General features: G+C 41.3%; 1 protein-coding gene across 1 annotated transcript in view; it reads left to right on the top strand.

Moving 5' to 3' along the window:
- The window catches only part of LOC109968852 (afadin-like), an 81094-nt gene that overhangs the window by 30410 nt on the left and 38634 nt on the right, over nucleotides 1–12050 (top strand). Inside the window, 9 exon segments of the mRNA XM_020615401.1 lie at nucleotides 104–188; nucleotides 420–566; nucleotides 3288–3332; nucleotides 4785–4879; nucleotides 5374–5624; nucleotides 7670–7739; nucleotides 8768–8838; nucleotides 8936–9003; nucleotides 9153–9358. Of these exon segments, the coding sequence (XP_020471057.1) occupies nucleotides 104–188; nucleotides 420–566; nucleotides 3288–3332; nucleotides 4785–4879; nucleotides 5374–5624; nucleotides 7670–7739; nucleotides 8768–8838; nucleotides 8936–9003; nucleotides 9153–9358 (1038 nt within the window).

Below are 12050 nucleotides of genomic sequence, written 5' to 3'. Positions count from 1 at the left end.
TGTGGGACAGTTTTATACTCGAAAGAACTACAGTAAATATGTCAGTTACTTACCAGATTTTTATTTTTTATATATTTATTTTTTTTTATCTTTTGTTTTGCAGCAAGATGATAAGTCAGGTAAAGATGTGATTCTGGACGATAGTGAGTGTCCACTGCAGATCTTCAGGGACTGGCCTGCTGAGAGAGGTAATGCACAGTTTATTAAGACCCTAACAACATATCAACATCGGGTTACTCTCATGACTCTTCCTGTCTTTTTGGTCGCTACCTCCCTCTTCTGCTGCCTTACAGTTCTTACAATATTTTATATATCTTCTTCTTGTGTCCTTTTAACAAGACAACCCTGTGGGTGAAAACACTGGGAGAAAACATTGTCATTAAAAATAAATTAAATATGTTTCTTGTATCATTTGTCAGGAGCACTAGTGTTCCAGCTGAAGAAGAGACCTCCAGACTACCAGGGGAGGAAGGGAAGGAAAGCAGATGACAAGGGCTTCCGAGGGAAGGACGGCAGCAGCTCCCTGCCGCCTGAGAAACTGCCTTATCTGGTGGAGCTGAGCCCAGGTAAAAATCACAACACATACATGTGTATATATATATTTAAATATACACACAGCAACATGGTGTTGCTCCACTTTTGACCATTAGTATCCATCAATGAAACTTTAAATAGTTGTAATTGCAGCAGCGGTGAAAGTTGTAGGAATACTACTTGTAACAAAATAAGAAATAGGAATAGGATGAGTGGCAGCTGCACTGAGTGAAGGCCACTGTAATGATGGGCAGTGACCAGTAGGCAGCAGTAAATAACATGAGATGTCACTGTGGTGACACTGTACCTTTCTCCATGAAAAGGTGAGTGACACACATGGGACTACATTATGGATCCTAGCTGTTCTCTGGTTTCTTTTTCTGCCAGCTCAGTATATAAATGTTACTGCAGGAGGTCACAAATGGCTAAAATGTGTTGTGCAGATAGCTGCATTTACCTGTGGACAATTCTGTAGATAGCTGAATGTTTGCCCCCCACCCCACCCCCAGTCCAGGGGAATATCAAAAAACACACATGGGGAAAGCTGATCAATCCAGTCAGTGTGATTAACAATCAGCTGATTAATGTTTAATATTTACTGGCTTCAGTCAAGAGAGGGTTACAAAGAGATGCCTGAATAGAGAGTTGTACGTGAGGATGAGGAGGACGGCAGCCAACATGCTGCTGCTGTGGGAGAGCCAGCTAGTGCAGGATGGACAGGTCCTGTCAACAGCACAGAGGTTGCCTCCTACCATAGTATTACCATATTTAATAAAAAAGATTATGAAAGTGTGGATCCAACCCACACACACACACACACACACACACACGCATGCACATTGGGTCCAGGTCAAGAGTTCATCTCACAGAAATATTTATGCACCATTTCACAAACACACAGATGAATATGCGAGAATGCTGCAGGCACAGTTGCCTACACTAGGCTGGTTTAACAAACTTAAATACACCTTAAGATCTTGATGCAAATTACTAATTATATACCCATACAACCTTGTTGTTAGAAGATAGATGGTTGACTTCAGAGTTTTCAAAAGCATTGTGCCAGTTGCTAACTGAAATGGAAGTACAAAGGTTGAGGAACCACAACATAAGGTAAGTTGCATTAACAGAATAACTTCTGGAATGCAGTACAACATCCCAGTACCAAGAAGTATTTGTTTTGTCAAAAGTGATTCAGACCTTTTATTCTTGCTAAGTGTGACCTTATCCAGCCCTAACAGCTCATTTCTTGCTACTGATCCCTCCTCTTTGTCTGTCACCCCCTCATGCCATTAACTTTTTGGGTCTGATGGTAACACGTCTCAGCAGTAGTACAAAAATGGTGTCGGTAAACCAGAGGGTTTGGTCCAGGAATGTGCTAACACACATACAGTGGGTATGGAAAGTATTCAGACCCCCTTAAAATTTTCACTCTTTGTTATATTGCAGCCATATGCTAAAATCATTTAAGTTCATTTTTTTCCTCATTAATGTTCCCACAGCACCCCATATTGACAGAAAAACACAGAATGACATTTCTGCAGATTTATTAAAAAAGAAAAACTGAAATATCACATGGTCATAAGTATTCAGACCCTTTGCTGTGACACTCATATATTTAACTTAGGTGCTGTCCATTTCTTCTGATCATCCCTGAGATGGTTCTACACCTTCATTTGATTCCAGCTGTGTTTGATTATACTGATTGGACGTGATTAGGAAAGCCAAACCTGACAGGGTGATGACTCACTGTCTATTGGGAAAACAAACGATGTAAAATTGATTGGGTGGTTCTTCTAAACCTGGGGTGCTCTGTGTGTGTGTGTGTGTGTGTGTGTGTGTGTGTGTGTGTGTGTGTGTGTGTGTTTCCTGTCCTGTATTGTTATCTTTAAGTTTCCCAACCAAGAGGTCAGTGCATTGGCTGTGTGAGGTTTAAGATTAAAAACATTTGTCATAATCTGATGAAGCTCATTTGTCCACGTGTGTGAGCCCAGTCCTGCTACTTTAAATTGATTTTTTTAAAAGCCACACAATTAACACTGACAGTGTATTATTTATATTTGATTTCATTCGTTATACGTCAACAGCTACACGGTCACATTCTGCTTTCTGATTAAACTTGAAAATTGTGAAACACAAATTGAAGTGGTTTATTATCTCCAAGGTACCAGGAGATGTAAAATAATGAACCTAGCACAGCACCAAGCAGCTACGGTTACCTACAGTTTCATTTACCATAATAACTGTGCACAGTGGTTAGACTGCTGACAATACCTTTATTTGAGGTGTCATGTTGTAAGATTTAATGGATACCTCTTGGCAAAAGAGAAATGAGAATTTCCCATTGTTATAATCTTAGTCGGTCCTGTTTCTTCATCTTTGACATAGTGATGTGTGAAATTTGTTTCATGTATCATGAAAGGGAAAATACAAAGAAAAGTATTTGTTTGGTACATTATATGACGAACTGTATAATAAATGTAGGCAGTTGAAACCCCACAGAAATACTGTGTGTGTTTGTGTGTGTGTGAGTGTGTGTGTGTGTGAGTGTGAATGCTTTCATGCAATTAATGGGTTAACAAGGTAATGCTGCATTTTTCCTCCTTGCTGCATTTTCACCCTCTGCTGTGTGTTTTTCTTTCCCACCTTCTTATGGCATGTGTGTGTTTGTGTGCACATCTGCCTGCGTGTGTGTGTGTGTGGGGGTGTCCTTGCGCATGTGTCCTTCTGCACCTGCCTGCCTATCTGCCTAGGGCGAGGGAATCACTATGCCTACTACGCATATCGGCACCATGAAGGTAAAATTCTACCACACCTTCTCTGTTTTTGTTGCTAGGGCTGATGGGATTGCTAGGGGAGGTACACTAGCCCCTGACTCCTCTTTTGGCCTTCTAAATGTGTACTAGTCTTGGTTGGAATATTTGACAGTTTAATGCCAATGGATACAATGCAGAATATTACACTTCAGAAAACAGGCCAAGGAGATTAAACTGTGGAATTAAAAACCCTTTTGGTTTCAGACAGTAAAGTGGTGTTTTGGGGAAAATTTCATAACTTCAGCTTTTGTATTGCTAAGTATAGTAAAAATTACTCACTCACTTCATTATGCAGTTGATGAAAGCTCATATAATTTTCTTCTCAGTGTACTAACTACACAAGTGAACTCTGGAAAATGCATTTTTCCAAAAAGCATCAAAGACCAAAATCCAAAACGTGGCATTTTCTGAAAATTATATGGTTCAAGATTTGGGAGCAGTGCCTGAAATGGGCCGGGATGCAGCACCAGCAGTTCAACATTTTATTATTTCGCGTCTTGGGTCTTTTTCTTGCTTACTGGCACTTCTCACAAACGGACAGGACTCTTTTCTGCCCTTTCTATTGGCTCGTTTAAGATGCACTACCTCTCGCTCATATAGTGGACGAGAGCAGACGGTGGGAACGGGGTGGCGGCAAAGAATCTGCAGTCAGGACAGATGGTTTAGGAGCTTTCTGCCAGATACAGTGTGGGAGTCGGGGGGTGCGTTAGTTTACTTTGAACGGAGGCAACATTCGTGCCCTGAAGAAGTATCTCAGAATATCGCACACACCTTAAACACCAAGGACCAAACACTTGTTGATGTCCGTCTGTGAGTTTCTCTAGTAATGTTTTCTTCACAATAATTGCACTGTTTAAACAGCAATGCTTGTAATTCTTTGAACATGTTAGTATACTGAGTGTTGGTACAGAGCATATTGTTATGATCTCTCATAGATGCATGATACCCATGATCACAGAACATAATGAAATTGTCAGTTTCTTTTAAAGTGTCTCTATATCTCTATAGAAGAACAAGCTGTCCTGGTTGTCATATTTGCTGCCTGTGGTTTTGTGTTATTTTTAGAAGATGGCTTGAGGTTTTTCTGATACCCGTTCATTTATTCCCAGATTTTCTTTCTCCCATAATGTTTGCTCTTTCCTCTTCAGTTAACTGTGCTGAAGTTATTGCTTTTACTAAACTCCTGTTTACTAATCAATAATTGCTCTCTAGCTACCGGCAGTATGTTATTATAGCCGTGCACATCCTAGTGTATACCGGTTTACATTGATTCTTTTACTGTTGAAATCATGGATGGATTCTGTCCTGTCCTCTGTGTGTGGACAGCCAATAAGGGTGTGTGTGTGTGTGGTTGAAAGTGTAAACCTACCTGTTCAAATTTGATGTGAATACCGCCCTGTTTGGTGCTAAGTCTGTGTGTGTTTGTGTGTCCAGACGGGTCTGACTCACGAGACAAACCAAAGCTGTACCGGCTTCAACACAGCGTCACTAAGGTCGGCTCAGATTGCACAGAGGATGGAGCCATCCAGGTAACTGCGTCACTAAAACACACACAGTTGTGTACATTTGAACTGAATTGTCCTCACTTTTTGTACAAAGAAATATAAACCGTGTAAACGTCTGTTACAGAGGTGGGCCTCCCTCATGGTAGCAGTGTCTTGACATCTGCTAAGAAATTCACCATCAACTGCAACACTGGAGCATATTATATATATTCAATTTGTACCACAAGATAATTTATTTTCCTGTTCATTTAACTTGTAGGACTTGCAAAATCATCTGCAGTTTTCTGGTGGCAGTCATTTGTAAAATGTGCTGCTTAGTAGCACTTGGGTGTAAACCTGTGTGTAAACCACTGTTAATGAATATAGGATGAGACAAACATGACCGCCCCCAGCTGGTTAACTGCCTGTGTGGCTGTTGGTAGTTGGAAGTAATATTACAATTTTTTTGTGCCCACCAACACAGATGTTGCAGCAGTCAGATGTTTCTTTATGTTGATGTACCTGCTGTTTGTCTCCAGCTGCTCGGTCCAGGGATTCTTCCCTATCACTGCAACCTCATGCACAGTGAAGGTATGGTGACAGTGACGCCCCATGGCCCCGACGCCGACACCTTTGTTGACGGACAACGCATTACTGAGACAACGGTGCTGCGTCCGGGCTCCACCCTCCAGTTTGGCTCCGCTCACGTTTTTAAGTTTGTGGACCCGATGTTCGACCAGGGAGGGAAAAGGGAACCGGTGGCCATGATGAGAAGCCGACACAAGTCTGGGTGAGGAAAAACAAAAGGGTGTGTGTGTTGGAAAATGGAAAACCTTTGCCTGAGGCTCAGCGACGGCCCAGTTCCCTCCCTCCCTACCTATCTCTGTCTGTTTATCTTTAATGTCTTCCCTCTGTTTTTCCACTTTATCTTCCCACTGTCCTTCCCCCTCGTTCTCTGCGTGCACTCTTCTCCAAATGTTGAAAAGAAAAAAGAAGGCGTTCTTGTAGGAGAGGAGAGGATGAGGTTTGGAGTTGGCAGGCAAAGCGAGAGATGAAGGAAAGAAAAAGGAGGAGGAGGAGGAAAGGAAGAGAATTAAAGGAATGGCAACGAGGACAAGTGAAGGTCTAGGGTTATGGCAGACATACTGCCCTCTAATTTATCAACATGGTGCTGGGTGTGGTCTCCTACTCACTGTCGTTTCACACATAAACAGCAGAAAAAAGGCAGAGCACACTAGATAAGAGGAGAAGGGAGTATGTGAGAAAGTTGGGGATGAGTGAGGGGCAAGAAAAAGGTGATTTGAGTTGAACGACCCTTTATCAACTCGGTGGATGACTAACATGGTGAAAGAGGAGTGTGTGTGAGTAACCAGCTCCATGAATCACTGCTGTGTCAGGTCACTACAATCTCATTTGTCAGTAATGTCAAATTGTATTTGAGTTAGAGTCAGAAACCTTTGAGAGGAGCTACTCCTCGCTGCAGTAGCTGTGCAGGAATGGATGAGTTTTTCTGCCTCTAAGCTGAGTTGGAAGTGTTTCAGTAATATCTAGAGAGTGACATTAACAGCAGCTGGAGTCACCTCAGTCTGGATCACGAGTCTGTTGTTGCCAGTATGGGTCCTCGTGGTCTTGTGGGTGCTTTCCGATGTTCGGCTGTAGAAACTTAAAAGCTGGAGACACATCCATGATGTTGAGGCTGATTAGAGCCACAGTTTGGCAGGGCTACTGATTTTTAAGACATTTGGCACCAGGATTTGGTCGTTGAACAGATGAGTGATCAGAACTTTAATCTGCTGCCTCTCAGCTTAGTCGGGACCGTTACCAGTATTTAGCATCAGTCAGTGAGAGAAGGGCATGAAAGGAAGGAAAACATAGTGGCAGTTTAGGCAGAAACAAAATTTGGACCCATGCTTTTCTCAATTTTTGTATTATTTTTCCATGATTTTAGATGTTAAAGGACAAAATACATCTGCAAAGTATTGTGCGTGTGCAGCTTCAAGCCTTGACAACATGACCGTGTCGTTCCTCACTATGACAGTTATAAATGAGCTTTAAGGAAAGTCCTCTTTCATCCACTGCCCTGACCACCATTTTCAAATGTACTACCTTGAAGTTTTTGGGGAAAGATCTGTTTTCAGTGGCTGAAAACCTCAGTCTACATGTTGTTTGGATTAGTTGGGAGACGCACACGCCTTTCTGAGGTTGCTAAAGTTGACCCTAATATTTAAATTGACAGATCTACAAAAAACATCTTGGAATTGTTGTTTAGCAGCTCTGCTTTGTCTCATTTTTTTATGCATGTACTGCAAGTGCATGTGAATGGTTTAACCTGCTTTGGCTGCTGCTGGTTATTGTCAGTGACATAGAGCACAAATGCTTTGTGCATTTGTGTCAGTGTTGTATGGTTAGTTGACATGGTGGCCCCATCATATGGAGCGTGAAAAGCACACATCTCCCTTCAAAACCCAACTGCTGTCACATTCAATTGCTGTCATACAAACGTGCACGTGTTGAGTGCACCAGCTCTGCTCTACGTAGTTTTGCCCGGACTCCAGCCATGGCTTCTCTATATTTAATTAGTTATATAAGTGTGTCTGCATGTGTATAAGCAAAACTTATCTGTCTGTATTAGTGAGACATTCATTTGCTGCTTCCCTGATCCAGCTCTGTCCTCCCTGAAAATGAGTTAGATGAGGGTGTGTGTGTGTGTGTGTGTGTGTGTCTGTGTCTGTGTCTGGATTAAGTCTGAGCTCCTCTTGTTGTCAGTAATGAAAAGTCAGCTGTGGAGAGCACAATTTCTTTTCTAAAGTGCTGCGTGTTTGTGCTCTGCTGCAGCAGTGTCCCAGAGACCACCTTCGACCTTCACGGAGACATCCACAGTGGAGCGGCCCTGCCTACCAGCAAGGTAACACACACTGAACATTTTCACATCTCACAGTTTGTTATATTTTGTTCAACAGTGAAACCATTTTATTTACTGAGCAAAATTGGTTCTCTTGGTAGTTTTACAGCTGGGATGCACTGATTCAATCTGCTCTGCTGGGGCAGAAGTCGCTGATCCACATTAAATATAGTTTTATGTTCTTTGTAAATGACTTTCTTTGGTCATGTTGAATGTGATGTCCGTTATTGGGGAAACATGGTTAAAGAAGATGTGCATGGAAGGTGCCAGTGATGGAGGTTCACAGGTTTTAAGTTTTGGGGGCAAAGGGAGGACAACTGTTGATTGGTGCTCTATACTAACAGGTCGTCTATGTTTGGTTTGTGAAATGTCTGTCAAAATGCTGGTTATATCCAGCCATCAATGATTGATGTACTGTACAATTATGTAAAGCCAATAAAAAATGCATATTCTCACATTTTTGTACCTGATTGTTGATATTGTTTGGCTTTTTTTTTTTTTTTTAAGCAACTGGAACAATCAACTAATTATCAGAATTGCTGCAAATCAATTTTCTGTTGTTTGGCTAATTGACTTGTATGGATATATGTAAAACTAAACATGCTGTAAATATTAATTACTATACACTTATTATGTTTGCTTCATGCTACAAGCTGTTTTGTACATGCTGCTGGAGGCTTTACAAAATTAAAGGGTTTGTGTGAGACTCAGAACATGTAAAAAGCACCAACATCTGCTGGATGTCGTGTTAACTGTTTGGTAGTAGTACTGAGAGCCCTGCCAGCGACTCAACACAAGACCTCCTGTTGTCGCTGCTCCAAAAGGAGCCACACAAAAACACCGCTTTGATGTGATTCAGTTTGAGGCATCCACACAGACTAGTTTTTGTACGTTTAATGTTGAGTTGTGTCACCGTCAGCCTTGTAAATACAAGCCTCATGATATAATAGTTATTATCTATATGCATTCTCCAATTAGTCACTTTGTAAATTCAATTACAGTGAAATGTATTTTGTTGATTCTGTGTGCAGAGCTCAGGAAAGCTGGAAATGGAGAGGGGAATGGTCAAGCCCATGATCAGAGGAGAGCAGCAGGACAATAGGTCAGACACGCCCTCCTCTCCTTTCTCTTCTCCTTCATTGTCTGTGCTGAGTTCTTTCTTCTTTTATCCTTCTCATGCTGTTATTTTGTCTTATCAGGTCTCAGGACATTTCAGCAGACAGAACAGAATTGACTCTGCCAGCCAGCATCGAGTTCAGAGACAACTGTAAGTATCGGTGTGTCCTTGTGTGCCTCTCTCCCTCCCTCCTCTCCCTCAGTTTGGATTAATGTTATAATGTAGTCACACACATTGTCCCAGTGTGTGGGTGTGAGTTTGAATGGTCTAACTATTAGATTTCGTGTGTTTCCATCCAGCTGAAGATGCCTTCCTCTCAGCCATCATCAACTACACCAACAGCTCCACGGTTCACTTCAAGCTCTCGCCCACTTACGTTCTTTACATGGCCTGCCGCTACGTCCTGTCGCCTTCTTACCGCCCTGACATGTCACCGTCTGAGAGGACACACAAGGTCATCGCCATCGTCAACAAGATGGTGAGCATGATGGAGGGAGTCATCCAGGTTAGTGGCACTACTTTTCATATCTTTTATCTTGTATCATGCCGTCTGATCAGATCGTTGACATTATCTGTTCTATTTCTGCTGTTCATATGACCACTCTCCTCCACAGTGCTGTTTCTGTTTGGGTGTTATTTAATGTTTTGCTTAATTTATCCCATTAACCCTGTTCTTACAAACGACTACATTTGTAGTTGTTGTAAGGTGTGTTTGCATTTATGGTTTTTGCAGCTTTCTCTCCACAGTTATTTCCTACACACCAGTCTTTGCGTTTGTCTCGTGTGTCTACCCCTCACTGTTAAACACTTGTGGAGTGAAACCTGCTCCAACACAACATAGCAGGCGCTTAACTTCAGCTAGCATGATGCTATCTCTGATCAACACCAGTGAAAGTCATTTGAAACGGTTTGATATGGCGTAAATATGACTATTTTAGGTGATAAGCCCAAAATCATCTTTTTAAAATACTCAAATCTTTAACTGATCAAAAACTGACTAAATCAAATAATACCTGTCAGAGAATATAAATGTTTGGAACTCATTAGAGTTGAGGCTCTGCTCAGCCCCACTGAGCATAGTGTTAACATGAGGTTAAATATAACTTGGTATCTTGTACAGTGGCAGAAAGTGGTCTATACTGTTGTCTTAATCTGTGCCTCAGCACAGTTTTATCACAGTTTCTGGGACTTCATAGTTTGGTTTTTGTCCTGACAGGGTGAATTGTAGACCTTATATACACCGTTGTGTAACTCTCTGAACTATGTCCAGTCAGTTCAGTTTTCCACAGACGGACTCCACTTAAACTCTAGAGCAGGGTATTTTTGGAACACCTCTGGGATGTGTGGGTGAACGGGCATGATCGTGGCTTTACTGTGTGAGATGCTGGGTCTCATCTTATTGCTTCCGGTACCTTGCGTACTGTATGTCGAACGCCTTTGTTAATGTGTCTCTAAAGAGATTAGGTTTGGTGTTTCTAAATATACCAGCTTCTATTTTGCACCGTTTCTGCTGGCACCAGTTCTTCTCCATAATGAGACCACAGTTCCCATAAAAAATGGCGTTACCCTAGACAGTGAAAATTTGGAAGTTTTAGCCAGATTAGGTTTATGGCATGCTTATTTTGTGCTGCAAAGCATTCTGGTCTATTTCTCACCAGACTATCTCGTTGCTTCATTACTTCATTATTGTTATTGGCTGGGCTTAGTTGAAATTATACATTGGTCTAAAATTTACTGTAGCACTCCCTTCTCACATTGGTACATTTCAGACTTGTGCAATTTGTGCTTAGACTCACAGTAGCTGATGTGTTTCATTTTAATTCCAGCATGGAACTAATATATAGCTATTTGTATGTAAGACTTTGTATGCTCACCAATGTAAGCTTTAAGCTGCTCTTGTTTCTTGCCTGTCTTGGTGATACATTTCCTTCAAACAGCCTTTATACAGATCTGTAAAAGTTTTAAATCATCACTTTCTTGACCAGATGTGGTTTTCATCCGACCTCCATCAGTTATGTTCTTCTGATTTAAGATGGCTTTACACTATAAACCATGACCGTGTGTGTCAAAGTTTATCTGTGTGTGTGTGTGTTACATGGCCGTGTCCATACCGTAGCTGTTGACGTGTTTTCTCTCTGTCCTGTGAACGTGTCCTCCTCCTCTTCTTCCTCTTCCTTTCCATCCAGGAGATTCCTGAAGGGGATCAGGTAGGATAGCACACCATAATACGGCTGCTACAGACTCGTCTATTGTTCCTCCCTTGCTCATTCCCCCTTTATATCTCTTTTGGTTTGGGCGATATGGATGAAAAATCACAAGTTGGACATGGAGATTAATGACCTTAATGTTGCTTAAAATTTATAGAGCTAAGTTACAGGTGGCCAACACCTAAAACCCAACTATGTGATGTTGGGACTCCATTTTGTTAATATCAAATAACCATATCGGGCCTATTTTAAGGAATATGAGGTTGCAAAGGCAGTAAATGGTAAGAAGTACTAGAAACATGGCTTAAAATGTCACCATCATCACCACATCATGCAGAAAACGGTTCATTCCAGGTGTTTTTTTTCCTTTTCTGCATCACTGAATTTTAGGTAGTGACATGGTTGAATGTGCATTTTAATGTAAATAGAAAGCAAGTTAGTTGTAGAAAGTTTTGTTGCATAAATCATATCTAACCAGTTGCTAGAAGGAAATGTAAATGTGCCAACTCTTAATTCCAACAGTGTGCTGTATTTCTACGCAGAAAAGACTGGCGCTGCCTTAATCAGTGCTTATATACTGTAGCAATAATAAAAGTGTTTCCCAGAGACTTAAAGTTTAGGAATGAAATAAAATTCCCAAATTTCTGAGAAAAATTGGTCTTTGAGCTTATTATTTTTTTGTCATGGTGACCAATAATTCCACTTAAAAAATAAATCGGGTCACATTTTAACAAATGATAATGTAAAATCGTGTCGCCCAACCACTTGGCTGTCTTCTGTTAATCTCTGCCTACTTTGCCTTCTACTCCTCTATCTCCACATCTCTCACTCGGTCCACCTTTTGACCAGCCCTTCATTGTTGCTGCTGCTTCTTTTTCTCCATTCTAACAGAAATATGAAATAAAACCATGACAATGCGTCCTACCCACAGCTGGCAAACTAAGCAACAACAGCAACATCAACCTAACTAATTCCATTCAGCTTCCTGGA

Source organism: Monopterus albus, unplaced genomic scaffold (genome assembly GCF_001952655.1).
Source record: "Monopterus albus unplaced genomic scaffold, M_albus_1.0 scaffold164.1, whole genome shotgun sequence".
Lineage (NCBI taxonomy): Eukaryota > Metazoa > Chordata > Actinopteri > Synbranchiformes > Synbranchidae > Monopterus > Monopterus albus.
The sequence above is the reverse complement of the archived record's forward strand: the minus strand, read 5'-3'. Positions and strand labels throughout refer to the sequence as shown.